Consider the following 21,537-nt stretch of genomic DNA (forward strand, 5'->3'; position numbering starts at 1 on the left):
ACAAGGCTCTGTAAGTGCTATTACAGTATCAGTTTAATGGCGTTTCCCCCCGTCTTTCCGCAAGTGAACCAATCTGCGCTGTATTAGTTCTTAACTATAAAGGTGTCCAGTAAACAGTAGGTTATCTTTCATATTCTGAGTCATTGTAGAGAATCAACCCAGTGGCAAGACAGCTTACCAGCACATATTAGCCAATGCTAGAAGCTAAATAAACAAATGTTGTATAATCGGCGAAATTTATTGGTGCTTTTTTAAATGGCGGTCATTTATAATAATAACCAGCTGATTGTTTCATCTTTTTTTTTTAACACCATTTTGCCTTCCTAAAATTTGCATTTTTTTTGGTGGTAGTGCGGTCTGTCTTGACATGTTTGGAAAATGTCAAATACCTGAAATTACGTCGAGTTTTTTATTAAACAGCTCAAATATTTTTAGCATAACTAATTTTGACTAAAGATGCAACCCACAGAGGGTTTTTACTGAATTTCAATCACAGCAAAAAGTAGAAAGATGGAAGAAAAAAAGCAAAGAAGTTCCAAACATGGTAACCTAACAGAACAAACAACATCAAATTCAATTTTTATTTATTTATTTATTTACAGATATGCTCACTGGTATTCTGGTCTCATTTAATTTACACTTAGGCTGTAAACTTTCAAGACAAGAAAAAACAAAACAAAATTTCAAAATGTGCATAGAGTGCACATCTCAGTAGCTAGCCACTGTTTTTCTCTCGTCTTTTTTCCTTCACCACTCCATTGTTTTTATAACTCATGTCAACTTTTTTTTTTACTTGTCAGCCTTACTACATGACATACAATATCACACCTCTAAATCTGACATGCACATGTCAAATGAAGCTGAACTAAATTGGAACATCAACATAAATTTGAGGAAGTGAAACCCATTAAGATGAGCATAATGAGTGTGCAATTCATAACAACCAGATTCGCTGTTAAGTTGCTCCCATTCCACTTTATGAAGAAGCTCGATGGAACAATCCAACACATCACAAAGCTAATAATTCACCTCAAAATGCTCGAAAGCATTGTGTTGTCGAGGTCCCGTCCCCTTTTTTTTTCTTTTTTGTTCAGTACATGGTTTTTCGCAGCACGTTTGTCAAAATGCATATCCTCCTAAAAGTGTTCCGCAGACACCTCTATCCAAGGACAAATCAATTAGCGGCGAACGACAGGCAGACCGCTTTTGAAGGATGTCGGTGCCTGTGCCTTAGGTGAGAGGCATTGGCTGGTGGAGAGCAACTGTCAAGTAGGATACTCGTCTAAGTGATTCCCACATGTCATCTCCACACACACACACACACTCCTCCGCGGAGCCTCCGCCAATATCAGACATGCGTTCCACAAAGAAGCCGCTCACAGGATGCTGAAATCAATGCTGAGAGAAGCAGAGAGGTGTGAATATTTCATAGGCATATTATCAAACTGAATCGCAGATTAGCATTCCCTCAGAATTACCCCAGGTGATGTCAGGGAGGCGCTGTGCAAGGAGCTTCATGCAATTTAATTCATCTAGAGAGCGAAAAAAAAAGGGGGGGACTAGAATGGAAATAATGATAAAACCAGTTCTGTTATTCCTTGATTCCACTTTTCAAGAGCATTGCCTGCTTAGTGACAGTAGATGCTGTTTAAGTTATTAATACCGGTTGAACATTTTGACATTGTGTCACATTGCTATCACAAGATTTAATATCTTTGCTTAGGATTTTATGTGATTGACCAAAACAGAAGGGTAGATAATTAAGCTGGATAAGGTTAAAGATTTATCTGAAAAAAGTGTGAATCCAGATTCATGCTTTGTAACTACAGTTCTCTTAGGGTGTCTAAAAACTGAAATCTTCCATTTTTCTAAAAAGTTCAATTGGATAAAATTAAATTGTTCCACTGCATCTCTGGTTCCATCTTTAGGGTTGCTATGCTATCCATTGTTTTTTTTTTTTTGGAGTGTAGCCGCTTTTCTTCCAGTATTGCCCTCTGTTTCCTGTGAACTCTGAGCTGGTACTGAATAAACGCATCTTCACAGCACGATGCCATCGCCATCCTGATTATTTACTCAAGGTCATGTGCAGTGTTAATTTTACACCACCATTTCCAGTACTGTTAATTTTACACTACTTGCGACTTTTTTGCAAGTGGGCCAAAAAAGTTAAGCTTCGATCCAATCTTTGAAGAGCGTCTTGTTGCACAAGTTTACCGTAACTCCTGCATGGATAGTGGCAAACTAAATTTTCATGTTCGTATTTATTCCTGACTTTGAGAAACGTTCAATGACTATGAATGCTTTTTACATGAAATTGGTTAATTATACAAGCCCAAACCACATTCTAACAAAACTTGTGAAGAAAACTTAAATGAGAGAGTTAAACTGCTTATCCACAGATAACCCAGATAGTTTGGTTTCTTAGCAATTAAAAATAGCCTGAGCAGGTACAAAGGCGACCGTTTTGTAAAGCTGCGTTAATAAAGATGAAAGATATGGTTTGCTGAGTGAAGGAGGTGTTGGTAAAAAGCCCAATTTCTCCTACTTGGCAGTAATTACGGTAGACAAAGACCTGGCAACGTCGGTGAGCATGTGGAGACAAAAAGGACATTGTCAGTTTTGAGACAAAACGGCAACCTGAGAAAAGGAGAAACTGAATCTAATGAGCCGATGCAAAAACATAAAGAAGCGGATGTTTGTGTTTCGCAGATATACGGTTAAAGTTTGTCGACTCGCATCGCTTGCCCATTAATGCATCACAGTAACTCTGCCTGATGAATGGCGAACATCCAGTCATGGAGATGGACTCGGCGTAGATGCCAAGAAACGATCCTAAAGGCCTGCTAATTGAGATTCATGACTCCAAATACCAATCAGATAAAGTGATTAAGGCCTCGCTTGTCCACATCTTTAAATTTGCAGCTTCCCCTCCCAGAGCATCATCCTCTGATAGTTCATGTCTCATCATTTCATTATTAATCTCGTCTTTGTTTTGGAGCTGTGTTGCTCCCAGGAGAGCTCCGAGTTGATGCAATTAGAAGCTGTAATTACTTCTCTGTAGAGCTGTAGATCTCAACAATCTATATCCGAGTGTCTGCTCCAAGCACACAAGAAAGGGACTGGTGACGCTGCGAGCATTTGGATGCCGATTGCTTTTTTTTGAAAATGTACATGTACAAAAATACATTCAAACACAAAACATAAAAAGGCAAAGACTCTAATTCCTGCCAGGCTGTCAAAGTCTGGTAATTCACTGTAAAATATCCAAAATGTCTTTTGATATTTGTCACTTCACTCGCCACTACGACGTGCTGTCAGTTGCTCAAGAAACCGTCTGCAACGTCCTTTAGACACTTGCGATGCCGTCACTTATTCTCCAACTGTTCCTAATCCAGACGTTGCAGCACCTTGCCAAAATGAAATATTTTCACATAACTGGTCTACCCATCAACCAAATTATGTCCAAATCCAAATCTGTATATAAACCAAATGATGGTCAGATATATTTTCCTGTCACTACAAATCCATTAATTTTTGTATCTTGACTGCAACCTGAGTTGGGACACAATTTACAAATAAAAGTTTTAATAAACTTGTATAGTAGCTATGTGAAAAGGGGACAAAGAGAAGGGAGGAACAAGGAGGACACATTAGGACAATGATAGGGGAGTTGAACTCCAGAAATATTTTTAGTTTCATACTCCCATACTTATCCAGACTTGGGTGAAACCTGAGATCAAATTCCATACTTTTGTAGACTGTATAGAAACCTCGTGAGCTGGGAAACAGTTCACCAGGATGTGGAGAAGATAAGTTGCTCACATTGTCAACAGCTAATTGAGACATGGCTACACACCGAGACGGAAGGATAAAGAAATGAACGTCCACAACTGAGGTTCGATGGTGGACCAGGAGGAATCTCAGCAATAACCAATCTGTGATAACATCCTCAAGGTCATCCTGAATGATAACTTCTTAATCTTTCTACAGTGACACCCTCCGTTCTCTGGCTATCCAATGAGAGGTCCCGTGTTCAGAAGGATTCATTAATTAGGAGGTTAATAACTCAAAATGCTAAATTAATTTAAGATCCACTGCAATAAAATGTGTGTTACAGGGTTGGACAGAGTTCAGCCATTAGCCTAATGTTCCTCAAGATAGCTGGAGACTCCCCACCCCTCACCGCAACCCCCCCACTTTTTCAGGGAATTTCATTTTCTTCTTTGGTGAGATTCAATTTATGATTTAATTAAAATTTTGCTTCGAAAAGACGCTCTGGACTGAGCCCGTTTTCAACGAAGTCATCAGCCAAAAAATGGAAACTTGGAGACGATCATAAATGACGCACGCCCAGCAGTAGACTGTCGAAGCCTAATGAAAATAATAATAATAATTACATTCATAAATATCATATTTGTGTGCTTTTTCTCCCCCCAAAGGGGAACGTAAACACAAACACCATCCTAACGTAGATGATGTTGGCAACTTCCAATCGTAACTCGCAGCAAAGTGACAGTAAAGTTGTGTTTTCAAAGTGTTTCATTCTGTTCTGATTGAGTGTCACCATAAAAAAAAAAAAAAGACTCTCTCCGCAAGTGGGAGTCCTATTTCAGCCGTCATCCAGTTATGATAGCCAGCGCTGATTAAAACCTTAAATTTTGATAACGGCTGATGCGTAGTCTTGGCCCTGAGATTAAGCTGTCACCGTGGAGCAAGGCCGCGTCCGTGAGTGATACCAGCCGCTTTAAAATTTGTCGACGCGTTTTCGGCGTCTTATGGGTTCGACGCTGGCAGCTCAAACAAGCAGAAGCTAATTTATTACCAGATGTTCATAACGCGCTGCAGTACGTCTTCGGGTCAAATTTATCTGCACGTACTAAAAGGACGGAGTACTCGGACCCCGTGGAGTGAACAAGCGTGTTGCTGGGGGAGAGTCCCACTCCCCATCTGATCAAGTGCAAATTAAAACGGTCTAAAGAAATGGAAGTGCCAGCAATGCATCAAATCTGGGCCAAACACTTAATCTTACACGTAGCAATTAATTGATCATGAAAGGTAAATAGTCTGTGCATAAATCACTGTCCTAATCTTGCTGATTTATTCAAACGCCCTATAGAGTGACTCCACTTTGCTGTTGGAAGAAGCAATAAATTAAACCTCTTGACGGAGGTAACGGCTGCGATCAGTTGCATCTCGTTTTTGCAGTGGTCACGAGAAGCCTGGGATAGGAAGGCCAAAAGGATGGTGGAGCAAATGCCATCCGAGTTGAGGGGAAGATTAAATGCTAGTAGCAGTGAAGATTGATGGGTGCCAGGAGGACTTTGGAGCAGAGGATAAAAACAAAGTATGCCGAAGTGCAGAGGGGCAATGGTGGTCAACTTCAAAATAATCTGGAAAATAAAAATCAAGCAGTCTGATGGAGACTTGCCAACATAAGCTTTAAAGAGAGAAAAAAAAAAAAAAAACATTTTGAACTGGCAAGAGACATGAAATTATATTTCACTTCCTCCTCCACCTTCACACAGCCTGAATCCATCTTTGAGGGGCATGATTTATGATTTTTCTAATTATATGCCTTGTCAGATTTCCTTTCGTTAGGAAGCGTCGTTAGTCCGGCGCGGCGCTTATCGGTGACTGATCCGAACCGTCAGCCTCATATCCTGCCTCGCTTCCTCCACTCGGAACAACGGGGAGAGCAAAAGCTCGATAAACACCGCTGATAAGCACCCACCGGGCTGCCATAGCTTGGACCACAGCCAGGGGTGGTTGTTCTCATCAATGTCATTTTAACAACCACAAAGCAGCCGGCGATGGAACACGTCTGACGGTAAATCTTCATGCTGTGTCGCCTCAACTCCGGCTGCAAACGACTTTTCACAGAGACGCGTCATTAAAACGTGACGCGCTCATGTGTGTTATGAGCATGAACTAATGAAAAATGCTCACAACCTGTTCACTTAATGAACATTTCAAAATCTTCGTTTGGCGACAAAGACTTTTGGGGGAAAATCCCCCCGCTGATGGGGGTTTTGCGCTCTGAAATGGGAGAGAATCACTCTGCTGCCCTTCCGTTGCTGTTTTTTGAAAGTAGACATTTTGCTTTGCTTTAGCAGAGCTTTTCGGGCTTTTCATGTGTGGCCAGGCAGATCAATAGGCTCACTATAAAACGAACCCAAGTGTGAATTAACACACTGGGGAGCAACACAGCAGCGCAAGATCCATCAGGGTGTAATTTGGACAAACACACTTCTGCTGCCTGAGTGCTGCTGCTGCATGAGTAGACAAGTAGTTAGAGGTGTAATTTAATACATGTTTTTTTTTTGTTTTGTTTTTTTTTGTATTGGAAAGTGTTTTCAAAGCAGTATTTAAGCATATTTTATATACAGTGGATCCCCCGGTGTTCACTGGGATTAGCTATCTTAGCTATTCATGGTAATCGGTGAATAGCTAAAAGCTAAAATCTACAAAATCCTCATCTAAAAACACTTAATACCTTAATATGAATTAATATAAACAGTGGAAACCATCTTAGCACTATCTTAGAAGCCAACATCTACAGTCGTCCTCATTTCCGCTCTTGACAGCAGGTCACCACCAAGGAAAACAAATGCCACTCTGAGGATGTGAGAGTAGAATAGCACAATAAGACCCCCCCTCAATCTGTTGTTGCACCCTGCTGGTCAGCTGGCTGAACAAAAGCTAATGCTCTTCTTGCTTTAAAGAAGGAAGTCAACTGTTGGGAATGGTGTTAGAATTATGACTCGTGCTAGTGTGAAAGTGGTAAAAAGATTCAATTGTTTTTTTGTTTTTTTTGTTGTTGGTTTTATGTTTTTGAGGATAGTCATAATACTAACAGATTATTACGATGATTCATGCCTAAACAGGACTTTAATAAAAAAAATAACCTTTAAAACATCCAGGAATGCTACTGTGAGTTTCGCTTCACATTTTTAACTTTAGCTAATATGAACCAGCGTATGCCATTAGGTGCATATGTAACAAAACAAGATGCAGATTTTAGCAGTATTTCAGTTTTTTGATGTAATAGTTTATTTTAATTTCCACAACAGAACAATTCTAAAAGTATCTAACATTTTTAGGTACATTTTGCTACAGTAAACGCTTGATGGCAGACGTTGGTTCCGATTTTGGCACAACCAGTTGTTAGCCACCTATCTTTGATATTAAAATTTCTCTTTTGAAAAGGCAAAAAACAGAAGAAATTTGCATGACAAGATTTTAGTTTTACAGCACTACATGTTAAAAAAGCAGACTTTTGCTTAGCTGTCTATTGGCTGGTATTCTGCAGAATCATGTTGGACCCAGAAATTGCTATTGCTTTGTAGTTCTAAAAAAGTAAATGTATTAAAAAAAAAAACACTCCGTTTAAATTGATGAACTACTATGGATGTAAATTTGAGTTCAAGCTGTTAACTCCTTCTCAAGCCCCATGCTTTAATAACTCAATAGCTTCTCTTAATGGATTTCTTTTTTTTTTTTTGCATTTAATTGCTGCTACGACTCGCTAAATTTTTTTTTTTTTTTTTTTTGCATTTAATTGCTGCTACGACTCGCTAAATTGCCAAAAATATTAACAAAATGTTTAAATAGCGCTTTTTTAATGTGTTGCTCGTAGGTGGTAGCTATGTGAGCGGTGTGCCCTGCAGGCAAAAAAAAAAAAAAATCCTGCAGCTGACCTCCCGCTGCACACTGATCACATACCACCCGAAGTCTCGCTGGCATTGTGGAATATTTATAATTAAAGATAAAGCTGATGGTTGCCTGGGCAAGCATGAGCTCAGATAAAATTACATCCCCAAACTTCCTTTATTGCAGGATATAAATATGGAAAGCGTCTTGGGCAAACACACAATGGAGTCTTTAGAGCCTAAACATGTGTGAGCACAAACAGACCTGTGTGTTGACGCAAATACATACACAGATGAGACGTGTCGCGAGAAACGACACACTTGCAAACACACACGAACGTACGCACGCAGACAATAGCCTCCAACTCCCCTCCAGCCTGGCAGGTAATTGCTGTCTACGGGGGGACAGGTGCCTCTACAATGGAGCGCCAGTGTCCAGACAGGCTCTATTCACTGCCACTGTAATTACCTAATTGAAAAGCCCACAAGGGAAGGGAGAGGGGGTGTGTGTGTGTGTGTGTGTGTGTGCGTGCGTGCGTGTGTGTGTGAGAGAGAGAGAGAGAGAGAGAGAGAGAGAGAGAGGAAAAAGGTGTGTTGAGAAGAGCGTAAAAAGTGGGGAAAGGAGAAGATAAGCTTACAATGAAACCTCCCAGCCGTCCCAATGAGCGCGCGCACACACACGCACACCCACACACTTCGAGTGACTATGAAAGCACATCTGCTTTCTATGACATTTGTTTGCACAAATGGATAAATACTCACATGACTACACACACACACACACAGGGAGCCTGACATCTTTTCGGAGTCGTCTCACTCTGGGGGCCAATATCTCCAGAGCGGACGGTGAGGGCAGTAACGGGGAATCTATTGTTGTGCTATGAGGATAAAAAAAAGGAAAAGAAAAGGAAACTCGGGGGGAGAGGCAGCAGAGGAGGGGTCCAGAGAGGCAGAAATATCAAAGCAGCAGGTTCACTCATTTCTGATGACAGATTCTCCCATCTCAGCAGCCTCTTTGCTTTGGCTTCAAGTTTCTTTCACATCTGTAGAACAGCTAGAGCACCGGTGATGCAAGAGTGTGTGTGTGTGTGTATGTATACACATACACATATTGAAAGACACATGCATGCAAATTTATACCCGAGCCATCCACTTGTTTACAATGACACACAAGAACGTAGATGGCTGGAAAGTTCTGCTGTTTGCTTCCACTTTCTGTTCGGTTGCATCATGTCGATCTGAGTTCGAAGCCCTAACCCCGTCATCACGAACGCTGAGCTCCCTCCGTGGCTCTGTAATGACAAACCAACTGTCACTGTCTGTTTGGCTGAAAGGTGTGGCTTAAGTAGGGGATTAGTGGTGCAGCATGGGCAGCTGCCCAGGGTGGCATTAAAAGGGGGTGGGCATGAACACCAGCTCTCTCTGAAATGAAAAAAAGAAGCAATTTTAATGTTGACGTTGCACTCTAAATGATGCAAGAGATGAAAATGTTTCACTAAAACCGAAACAGGCTTGTGATTGTTTAGTCCAGCATCAGGTACTGATGCAAAGGGGTCACAGAGGGGTCAGAGGGAGAGCATAGAGTTAAGTTAAGGGAGGATTCGAGGAGTGATGGGAACCTGTGTGAATTTTAAAGGTCAGGCTTGGAGGGGGTGATGTGACATAAAAAAGAACATTTTTTTTATCTGAGCACAAAATTAATTTATCAATAAAAATGTCATTGAAATTGGTCTACAAAAGAAGACAGAAAGTTTCCTTTGACGGAAAAGGAGGAGGAAACAAAAACTCTTTAGGAAATTGCCAAGAAAAGTAAACTCAGCGAGGGGGGGGGGGCATCCGCCTCAACCGCTGAGGGTAAGGCGACAGGAAAAGGAGGGGAGAAAAAAAAATGGCAAGAGAGAGACAGACAGCAACAAACAATAAGAAAAGAAAAAAAATCCTAGCATGCCGTCAAGCTGGCAGCAAATCTTGGAAAAATACAACTCAGGAACAGAAATATCTTCAGAAAGGTACATGGAGAGACAGAAAATAAAATAAAAACCAAACTCTGGATGAGAGACCCAGAAAGATAATGACATACAGAGAGTGGATGAGAAGAATACACGGGGAATGTACGATTGTAATCCTGTCACTCTGGACCAACAGCACCATAATGGTCCCCCAAGTGAGTTGTAAGTTTAAGTTTCATCAAAAGGTAAAGTTTTATGAGTAAAGTGGACTTTTGACTTTTAAACCCGAACTGGGAGCTGGTCTTACAGCAAAATGGCTTGTTAGGGAAAAGCTTTGTCCCCTGTTAAATTCTTCTTCTTCTTTTTTTTTTTATCAATTCTTGGAGCCTCAAATAATCCCACTGGCCAAGAATAGTATTGGATAACACAGAAGGTGGTGGAGCTGTAGCAGAGCTTTGAACTTTGGTAGTAAAATAATAAAGTGTTAAAAAATATATAAATCAGCTTACTTTAGTCACTGTCTGGGGGAATTGTGGCTCTGCAGCTCAATGATTGACCCTTTAACATATTTCTATTCTAGAAAACTATAGTCCATGAGAATCTGCAGACAACACATAGTCACCAATTTATGGTACCTGCTTCCTGATTTTAAGAGGTTTTGTTGCTCACATGTATCAGTAGGACCCTCGTAGTCTGAACGTAACATAAAGGAAGGTCTGTCCTTTTTCCCCACTTGCATGTTTTCCTGTTTATCAGATACGGCCCCTCAAAACACACCCAACCTTTTCCAACCTTAATTTTGTTGCATCTCTGCAACCCGGCATACTCGAAAGTACTTAACTTTGTGCTTCATGGGCTTGGAAATGTTTGTCGCATTGTAACAACCTGATTTCTAAACACGAACGGCTTGTGGAGTGGAGTAAGGCAGAGCGGCTTAAGTCCTTGACGCCAACAATTCTCGCAAAACGTGACGAGAATCTGACTTTTTTGAAAACGCTGCATTCCTCCAAGTAAAGATCCCAAATACTCTCTGATCAATGTGCAAATTAGGGTTTTTTTTTTTTTGTGTGTGTGTGTGTGTGTTTAGAGTTGCATGGAAAAGTTCTTCCGCAGATCAGGATGAGAAATTGGGTCAGAGACCAAAGCAGAAGAGGCAGCATGGGGTCGAATGAAAACTTAAGGCTTTGGCAGACATTAGAGGGAGGACGGCAAACGCTGATCTTCTTCCGGAGCTGGATGGGCATCTCCTGGCACGGCTCCTTGTGGCATTTGCGGTGGAGAGAGCCTGTCAAACATGCACAGTAAACAGTCGGCGGAGGTAAATAAAGCAATCTGCTTGTGACGACAGTCGATTCCTCTGTCCGTCTTTGCGCTGCGAGAAAAACGCTGCAGCAAATTCAGTTTCAGTTGGGAGCAAAGCTGCGCTTTCCGTCTCTCCGGGCATCAAACCTTCCCCAGGAGTTGCAAACATGTATAAAATGAGTACAGAACATGGCATCCTGCTTGTTGGGATGTGGAGGAGGGGGTTGTTTGGGCCTCTCATCTCCTCCAGCTTTGTGACATGCAGACCCTATTACAGCATGTAAATGACCCCCCCACTGTGCGATCTCGAGGCATACAGTGTGACAAACATGCTCGCATTTGCAGAGTTATGTGTGGGTTGCGTGTCCTTTACCTGAGCCTGTATGAGGCTTGTGCTGTCAGAAATTGGGCAGGTGTCATGTTTTTCTTTTTTTTTTTAATTTTTTTTCTTTTATGGGAAACATGAAAGTGCACATGGGAAAAAAAAAGCAAACACTACAAATATTGCTTACACGCCAAGTTCGCTGAGTGAAATGGTTTCGACGCAGTTTGATTGGTAATTTATTGTCTTATAGGCCAGAAGTGAGTCATTAAAACCTTATTTGAGTTCGAGGAACAATTGGATCTCAGGCAGAGCTGCTATTGTCCTAATTAATATTATTTTTATGAAATAATGACAGTGTGATGAAACCATGGAGACCAGTCTGTATTTGTTTTTTCTTGTCTTTCTAGAAACGTTGAGAATTTTTTTATTTTATTTTATTGTATCATTGCAGCGTTATTCTAAGAGGAAAGTTTATGCATTTGGAGTTGACAATTATGCTATACATTAGCTATTTAAAATGATTTTAAACAGCTCCACTGCCTTGTAGTACCTGTTTTATTTTATTATTTTTTTTGGTTATAGATTTCTTGACATGAAAATGGAGGCAACCATGGCAGAAGACGGCTTTTTTCACCAGACCAAGGTTCAACATACCTCCTTTGCCAGCTGACGATGTATGAGGCTCACCTCCGTATTTTGTGACTAAACATGAAGTATTTGTTTTTGAACACAACCGGACAGCAAAAGTAGTAGAAATGGTAATAAGAAGCTGTTGAATTGATCATCAGAAGCCGTGAGATGTTGTTAGAACAGAATGATTGCCCATTTACTTTACATCTGAAAGGAAAGCGCGTATTCTTTTTGTTATATCTTAACACTAACGCAGTAATGGGAAAATTTCCACCTTAACATTAAAGCAGCCTGATGATGCTGCACTCATCCGCCTGTAATTCACCACAGAGACGAAGTCTGTTTCTCTACAAGGACCTCTCTTTTTCTCCGCGGTTGTTTTTGTGCCATGAATGGGACCATCTTTGCGACAGTGGTGGCTTTACACTGTGCCATCAAAGAACACATTACGTGTTTGCTCCCCCTACCAAAAAAAAAAAAAGAGAGCTAGAGAGAAAGGCCTGTTTCTCTTTTTCCTTTTGATGATATAATTTTGAGAGCTCAACTCTGTTTTCAGTCAGCCTCCGAAAGATCGAGCTCCGAAGCCACAAAGCACCTTAATTGCTGTATCGGCTACGACAGCCTCTTTCTTTCATCACTAACACTCCCCATCAGCCTTTTCTCCGTCCTCCCGCTATTCGCTCATCCTTGCTCTCCACTGACAATGCCGAAAAATGGCCAACCTCACCTGGATTCCACCCCCCCTTCGCATTATTTCTTCCTTTTGTCCATCACAAACACACACACGCACGCGGACACGCACTTACACACTTGCGTTCAGCAGTTGTACAACGTTCCTGTTTTTTTTTTTGTTTTTTTTTTCCCCCGAGCATCTTCCACTCGACCCGCTCCGAGAGCTGGAGGTCACGTATTTATTTTAGTTTCTCTCGGAGCGGGAAAAGAGACGGCTCAAAAGAAATCCAATCTGAGTAAATTTATCACGATATAAAAACATGTGGTTTCAGGGAAATTAAACCTTGGAAGATGAACTATTGAAAATCGGGCTGCGTTCAGCCCCCTCCCCCCACCCGAGGGGACCCGGAGTGCTACACGTTGCTTTAAAAGCACACAGGTCAATAAAGGTAATTGATAAGCTTTCATATGGATATATAGTGATGAATGAGGGACGTTTATGGCGTAATGAATCAAACTAACTCTGGAGCCATAAATGGACAACGGTATGCCGCGCCATAACGGGAATAAGCATAAACTCATCTGCTGTAGTCAATGGGATATCAGAGATAGGGCACCTATAGGGGGGGCTGTGTTATTGGTCCATCACTTACACTTTATGAGCGGCTTGGAGCCGAGGCGCAAGGAGTGTTGAATTGGGTGGCCTAGTCATAGATTATCGGCGAAGTCATTGATCTGTCAGAGACGGTGTTTGAAACATGGCATCAGGCTTCAGCCTAGAACTTTTATAGGGCCAACAGAACATGTTGTTTTACCAAGAAACGGGCAGAAAAACTAAAAAATAGTCTTGCTTTAAAAGTGGAATTGTGCACTGCATTTACAATACCATGCAAAAGATACCTTTCTCACATATTTGTGATGAAATGAGTGAAGTGAATTTCTTGTCTTACTAAAAATTCTTAATGATATTTGGGTTTAAGCCATTCTAACACATGATTATAGTTTGAGCTTTACTAGAGCTGCACAATACAAGGCAAATGTGTAAGGACAATGGCGTTGGATCATGATCATCTCTAAATGAAGTCATTCCACTGTGGCTTTTGCTGCATTTTTAGGATCGTTACGCTGCTGGAAGGTCAACCTCCAATCGTAGCCTGTATTTGGTTCCAACCCTCATCTAACCAACTCTGGCCAGCCTCCCCGACTACAGAAAAACATGGAGACGGCTACTGTTTTTCACAGGGAGCATGGTGTGTTCAGAGTTGGTTTTCAACCACGGTTTAGATATCCCAACATCAAGATCTCCCACCTGACTCTAGAGGTATTTGCAGCAGGATGGTCTTTTTGCCCATCCTGCAAAGCTTAGGTTGACTGTACACCAAAAATACTTCTTGGCGTACAGTGCTCCATGAGATTAAAGCTTCAAAAGTGCTTTAAAGCTTTCCAAAACCGTACCATTGATGTGTTCCCCTTGGTCTTCATGATGCTAATTTTCTCTCACTGTTCTCCAAAACCTTCACATAAAGGACAGCTGGATTTATATTGAAAATAAACAAGGAGCTAAATACTTTACTTCTTATGGATGCATGTACAAAACAACAACAAAAAAAAAAAAATCATGACTAGTTTCCTTTCACCTTACAATTATCTAAAACATGATGTTGGTCTACCACATAAAATTGGAATAAAGTCCCTCAAAGTTCATGGATTTTATTCAGTTAAATGTGAAGCAACAAAATTTCAAGGATGATGAATATTTTACAGGGCAGTATGCCTTCTTAATTTAAATTAATCTGAAAATAGGTTTCATTACTTAAAGCACAAGTAATGACCGCTAATAAACGTTTGAAAAATGCTTCCCCCTGGTGGCCACATAAAGTACTGTCGAAATAGATATAAAATTGAAATGTTCTTTAATGAAATCCCAAAAATCAGCAACATTGAATAATACACATTTAACTCCTTACAACATGAAATACATTCAGTGATGCACAAACTTTCATTACAGAAGCAAGTCTTTGGTATCAGAAGTGGGTTGTTCTCACATTCAACAGTCTTTTTTTTTTTACACCTGAATACTAATCAACACATTATTTAAAAAACACATTAACACAAGAGCTATGACTCTTTTTTTTTTAAAACTGTAAAAAAGAAATCACTTTGCAAAAGAAAACTTTGAAAGGGTAGAATTTCCATTTTGGTACTTTGCCCACATTTTCATCATATATATATATATATAACATCTGATTTGGTAATGTGACACCAACAAGTAAAGAGCTGCTAAATGTTTAAACATTTTCAATGTACAGTCACTTTTACTAACATCGTATTGAAGTTCAGCATGTCAGGATCATCGGTCCCTGATACCAGCCCTAGACTTCAATACATAATTAAAATCAATTTATAAGCAGTAAATTAACAGTTCTATCAGTTTTATCTGGTTTACATTAGTATTCCAACAGTGCAGCACTTAACTCACTCGTAAAACGGTGAACACTGAAGTCTCTCGTCCATTTTCCTCAAGGCAGAGTTTTTACATGACGGCCTTAAGCACCTCCAACATCGATTATTTAGTTTAAGAAAGCTACTGTAATATTCTAACAGTGGGTCATTGGAAGTGCAAGTAGCTTAACCATTTATCTTTTAGACATACAACTGACTCCACAACTGCAGTCCTCAATAAATTCATGTTTTGTTCCATTTTTACTGCCAATTAATTTGCAAGTTTACTGTGAAATAATGACAGTTTTGAGTATCATAAATTTTAATTAGTGTTTCAGCTGCTGTCCCCAGCTCTTTCTTCAACTTGAATAATCGTCTATGTAGCATAGCGGGCAAATCAGCTCAAGACTGAGTCGGATTGCAAGGTGAAGCTACTTTTTGTCAAACACTGGAAAACACAGACAGGTTAAAGCAACCAAAAAGTCTGCATGGCCTACAGTACAGTTTGGCCAGATGTGTACATGAAAATAAGCTAAGAATTTGAACAATTGATAGAGAAACAGACGGTGGAACAACAGGTATCGGAAGTTAAGTTTTATCTGGGCTTCTGACACCAACCCTGAGTCCTGGAGTCAGGAGGTTCCTAGTTTAAGTAATTTCTGAAAGTTATAAAAAAGAAAAAGGAATGAAAAAAAAAAGTGGTCCATTGCACACTGATATCAAAACCTTTTATCCACTTCTCTAGTGGTTACAACTTTCTTTTAATAAAAGTTCAATAAATTCTCCAATATGGAAATTCCAGTGCCTTTCTTCTTCTTCTTCTTAGTTTTTACACTTTCAATCAGATTTAGAACTAAAAGTACATCAAGAAGATTTCCATTTCCTCAACGGAAGAGGCTTGCTACATCAAAGAATGCTTTTGAGATGTCAATTCTTCCAACACTGCCACAAAAACAAATACTGGATTAGATAACTATACATCTGTAACATATGCCTCTTAGCTCTGGACTGTTTGCAGCAGGTTTCAGTGGTTTTACGCCATCCTCTGGTCGGCGCTCCAAGGAGCCGATCTCCAACAGAACGTCAAATCTTCACTGCATCATCGCATGTTATCACAAAGTTTTGTGATTTGAAAGTTCTGTCAGTGCGTTACAACTCAACTTTACCGTAGACGTCATCGTCCATGTGGAGTTTTCCTGTTTATGTTTTCCAGACTGAGCGCTAGTCTCTTGGTAAAGAGCGCATTGGATTTGCCGCAGTAGGTGTGAGTCGTCTTCAGTAGTTCCTCCGTCAAAGGATCCAGCAAAGAAGCGACCGGGTCCGATCCAAAAGAATACTGGAAAGACAAAAGAATGCGGATGTTGTAAGGTTCGAGGCAAACTCGTGTCCTTCGGGGCCCGTAAACGTGACCGGTAAACCCGGCTAAACATAAACTGCTCTACACAGTCGGTCTCCGGGTAATTCTATAGGCTTAGTGTCCAGTAATAACCAGAGATGGCAGTAGAGGTTTCACGATTTCCCAATAATGAAGGGCTCTTTACAATGCTCCGAGGAAATCAAAGGGGAATTAACATTTTTTATGCCAGCTCATTTGCTTGCGGTCGGGCTCCTTGATGTTGGGTCGCAAAGAGATCGGCATTTTTTTACGAGCCCGAAGCCAGACAGGCCCGTTGCTCATAAAGTTGCATTTACAGTTGGTGTTATTGATTTTTGTGTGGCTGTCCGTGCCTGGAATCGCGCTCCAAATGCATCGCCAATGGTAAAAAAAAATAAAAAATGAACAGCTGCTTCTCAGACTTTTTGCTACGAAGAGAGGGGAAGGAGGACTGCAGACAACAAGTAGAGGTGTATCAGTATGTCTTAAAGTGTATTTATTTAAACCTTTGGCTTTATTATTATTATTACTACTTTAAAATAATTTTTGCTGACATGAGTGTCACGACTTGGTCGAGGGATTGTCGGCCAGCAGTGACGCCACGCTACAGAAAATCACTCTTTTCATTTGTTGGAATGACAACATTGAAATGCTACCAATGATATTAAATGTCCTTATTTGTAAATCATTCTGGATAATAGGGTAAAACTAAACATGGTTGGACAGTTACGGTGGAAACTTGCACCAAACTTGAGATGGATGGAGCTACAGATCGATGACGGAGGGAGGAAAGTAGATATTGACGGATACATGAACACATTTGGAAACATTTCTCTGTTGTCGAGCAGGAACTCTGTGATGATGTTCTTCCACTCCTTTCTGATCAATTATGAGGTGCAAAAAAAAAAAAAATAAAATAAATAAATAAATGTACCGCTGCATCTAAGCAAACTGAAATGGATTAAATAGTCTGCCCAGACATTTTAACCACACAGAAGATTAACCAATTTGCTCAGATCCTCCTGGCAAATCAGAGTTGATCACAAATCTATAAAAAGCAGTGTTTGGAGTGGGGGGAAAAAATGTGCATGTGCACAGCCGGTAGTACACGTGTCCAGTAGTGTCATTGATCCCGTCCTGTAAAGCTTACAGTCTTAACTCCAGGCTATGGGTAAGGTATGGATAAACCATCAGTTTGATCTACGTTCAATGGGAAAGCAATGAGACTCGCAGTGTTGATGGCTTCATTAAGTAAATGCCACTTGTGTCGTCGATATCATTAAACAGCGGGAAAGCAACTCATAAACATCCTCATGGGGGAAATTAGCTTTCAATCCGAGCGTCTGCCGAAGATGAAGATTGGTGTTTTTCCTGCACGAGGCAATTGGGAACTCTAAAGCCCTTTTGCTCTTTGGGGTCAGCAGCAATCCAAAATCTCATCCCGGAAAGAGAAGCAGGAGGTCGCGGAGGACAGCAGCTGGGTCACCGAGGGTGGAAACGGCTTTCATCAGTTGTCGAGCTAAATTAAACCAACAAGACTTAGAGCGGCCTTGTCAATCCGCTCTTTAAACTTTGATGTACCCAGGAGACTTTTTTTTTTTTTCTTTTTACAAGCGAGGGACTTTTCTTTTTTTCTGAAGGAAGGCAAACTTGGAATAGAAAAATACTCTAGTAACTGTTTTCAAGCTACATATTAGTTGTATTTAGAATTTTATCATGACATTTTGTGAAAACAATAGAAATTATGATGAAAAAACTATTTAGTACTACTTTTACTTTTTTTTTAAATGCTGCTGTAAAACATTTCCATTTGGGAAATGGGGTTCTTCTTAAAGAAGTTCGACTTGTATCACTAATCTGCACACACTAACTACATTAAATAATAGTTTCATTTACTGATATTTGTTGATTCTCTTGTGGAACAAACAATGAAGCAAATAGTAAAAATAACATTTACAATAAAACTCCCAGTTTTTTAATCATTAATTGAAATTTGAGACGATAAATCAAAAATTTTTATAAGAAATTTTTCACAATAAACAAACAATGCGATAAATGTCCACCCCTCCTCAAGTACAGTGATATGTTTGATTTCTATCAATTCTGTTGTCTGACACTATAAAGATATTTCCTTGATTTCTTTTCCATATAGGCAATACGTTAGTTGAATTAGCTGTGTTTTATCTAGACCAACTTTGAAATAAGTGTTATACAACCTAGAAATGCAAGGTTAGTTGGTAAATACCTCGAGATATGAAATCTAGTGATCTGAATTGAAGCAAAGTATGAAAACGAGCAAAAGAGTCTACTGGGGGATCTGAAGCGCACGGGAAACCGTCTTTGATCTAGAAAAATACTGTAAAACGCAACTTCCGAATCAACACAGAAATGCAAAATAAAACCTGTTCATTGGCAGTCTCAGGCCCTTGATGACAACTTTACACACCTTTTTTATTGCCTCGTAAACGGCTCTGAAAGCCGGTTGTTTGTAGTCGTGGTAAACCCCTCTGTTTCCGTGCAAGACGTAGATGCCGTCCTCCTCGGCCGAGGCACAGTTACTGCCGTATATGCAATGGTCAGGGCGATAGTTCCACTTGCATGGAAACTCCAGCAGAAACTCTGAGAGCAGGTGGACAGAAAAAATAGAGGTAACACTCACTGGTTAAATCCATGGTATTACCAAAGTATGCGTTCAATTTTGAAGCTTTTAATTGAAATGCATCATCTGAAAGTGCAGAATCCGTACTATAAGGATGTGCACGCTTACCAGGATTATGATGAAAAATAATATTGAGAAGGTCCTGGTCTCCCCAGGTAATATTCAGTTTGTATTTCTGAAGGAGAGGCATCAGCAGCTCCTCCCAGCGCAGTCCCACTCGGGTCATATCGTTCTGTCAACACAAACGAGCATTTTCAGACGTTGGTGGACATCAGACACAGGAGAATGGGGCCCTCTTGTGGTCAAAAGAAGGAAGCTCACCTTAAAAAAGGTGCTTCTCATCCTTGTCATGTTCATAAGCATGACCCCAGAGTTGATACCCGTCCTGCCGTAGAAAGGGTGCCTTGCAAAGCGGCTGTACCAGGCGATGCGGGGCTCCTCGTGTTCGGGGGACATGGCCGCCAGCTGGGAAGGACTAAACTGGGACAGGAAGTCCCATAAGCCATCTACGGGCTGAAGGAAGAGGATGTCGGAGTCGACGTACACGATCGAGTCAATGTCCTTTAAGATCAGCTACAAAATGACAAATCACAAATCCCATCACAAAGATGTTGACCTCGAGGCTGCTCCAAGTATATATTTTCTTCTCTGAGCAACTCACGGGTAGGAAGAGCCTCTGAGAGGCGCAGGGTTTAAAGAGCTTCTTCCACTCGCCGGCATTCTCGCTGGGGAAGCTGATGGAGTACACGGTGTAGTTGAACCTCGAGCGGAACGAATCGGGCCACGACTCCAGCTGAAACGCATCGGTACAAAGTGCTGACGACGAGCAGTGGGAAAGGCAAAGTTCCCCGATAGTAACACGGAACGTAACTCACAGTCCCCACGAAGCTGGCGTGGAGCTGATCTTCAGCGAAGACGTGCAGGTAGAGGCGCTTGACGCTGAAAAGCACCGCGGATTTGATCATGGTGAGGGTCTCCTTCAGCCTCTCCCCGCAGGCCACCACGGCCAGGTGCATGGTGGGCTCGGGTCTCCTCCGAACGCCGCTCCCCGCATCTTCTACCCCCCCACTTTGACGCATGATATACCTGAGGGGAAAGACTTGAGCTTTATATTGCAGAAAGAGGTATTCTAAAGAGATTAAACTTATACTATTATATTATTTCTGTTTGTTTTTTGTTTTGTTTTTGCTTGTTCACAAAAAAGGTCAATAAGCAAACAAATATGGCGACATGGAGAAAGAACCCTGATCCGATGAGACCGAAATTTAACTTTTTGGCCCACATGCAAAACCCCTACGTGTGACTGAAAACTAACATGTCCACTGAATGCACCATCCCCATAATGAAGCATGGTGGTGGCAGCATCATGGTGTGGGTTAGATCTCATGGAGGCTCTCTATCCAACCTGGCTGAATCTCAGCTAATATACCAAAAGGAATGGACAAGAATTTCACTCTAGATCTTTAGAGACATATCCCCCCAAAAAACACACTTTTCAGATTTCTCTTTGCTTGATTTCACTAGAAAACCACACTTTGTAGTTTGACCAGTCTGTCGATACAGATCAATAAATTACACAAGAAATGAATGATTTCTGAATTAATTCAGACTTAAAGAACAATAACAGCGACCCCTAAAGGCATCTATAAATATAACACCAGTGTTCTTACACAAAATAATGGGTGCAGTAAAAATGTCCGAAACACATTCATTATGTAAGATCTATTTATTACAAAAAGTCATTTTAAAAAAATATAGATCAAGTTGATGTTTCTGCAACGAGTGCTTAATCACTGCCACATTCCTATGCATCTCTCGGATTGAACTTTTGGATCTCAAACTACGCTTTCAAACATGCAATTTGAACACGTTTTTAAATGTAGCCCACCTAATTCCCAAATAATAATACCCCGAACTACCTATTGTACCAGTGCGGTTTCTGGGGCCCGGCTCTGACCGCGGACCCCCGCCTGCCTCCGGTGCCTCTCAGTGGGATGAAAGCCCTCCTCGCTCCGTGTCCTCCGGCCGAGACGTCCGTGTTAAACAGCTTGCTGTAAACATACAAGCCCGAAAACACGGCGAACACCGTGCACAACAGCAGTGCACGTATGTAACGCCGCATTATGGTGTTCGAAAACGCATCTCGGAACTAAAGTCATGACATAGAAACTAACGTTTTCTGATTTTTGGCTAGCAGTGAAGTTAGACCACTTGCGGAAGCTCTTCCTGTTGCGCTTTGGAAAATAAGACCCTTTTGACTGAATCGAACGAAGACAATGTCGCCCTCTGGTGGTAATCTTGAAGATCAACAACTACCTCCACAAGCATTTTAAGCTAAACTGTTTTAATCGTTTATTTCATGAAGCATTAAGTGGACCTTATTATTCTTTTGCATTTGTAGATTTTATTTATACAATCCTTTATTTATACAGGAAAAAGCTCTTGAGTCTGTCTAATTTACAACAGGTATCTGTTACACCACAAAAACATAAAAATAATACAATCTACAAACACTAAGCACAACATACATTGTA

General features: G+C 40.8%; 2 protein-coding genes across 3 annotated transcripts in view; one reads left to right on the plus strand and one right to left on the minus strand.

Annotated features, from left to right (window-relative positions):
- The window catches only part of pphln1 (periphilin 1), a 67,720-nt gene that overhangs the window by 6,682 nt on the left and 39,501 nt on the right, over positions 1-21,537 (plus strand). The window lies entirely within an intron of this gene.
- Positions 14,432-21,253, minus strand: gxylt1b (glucoside xylosyltransferase 1b). Of its 2 annotated transcripts, none has more exons than XM_016664393.1 (7): positions 20,932-21,253; positions 19,879-20,089; positions 19,665-19,796; positions 19,325-19,576; positions 19,112-19,235; positions 18,791-18,963; positions 14,432-16,305 (listed from the first exon to the last, which is right to left on the minus strand). In XM_016664393.1, exons 1-7 carry the CDS (start codon positions 21,123-21,125, stop codon positions 16,144-16,146), a joined length of 1,248 nt encoding a protein of 415 aa, XP_016519879.1. In that variant the 5' UTR covers positions 21,126-21,253; the 3' UTR covers positions 14,432-16,143. The 2 variants fall into 2 exon arrangements, with proteins under 2 accessions (XP_016519879.1, XP_007579064.1); XM_007579002.2 differs by having other exon boundaries at positions 20,923-21,251.

This window comes from Poecilia formosa, unplaced genomic scaffold, assembly GCF_000485575.1.
Source record: "Poecilia formosa unplaced genomic scaffold, Poecilia_formosa-5.1.2 Scaffold9, whole genome shotgun sequence".
Taxonomy (NCBI): Eukaryota; Metazoa; Chordata; class Actinopteri; order Cyprinodontiformes; family Poeciliidae; genus Poecilia; species Poecilia formosa.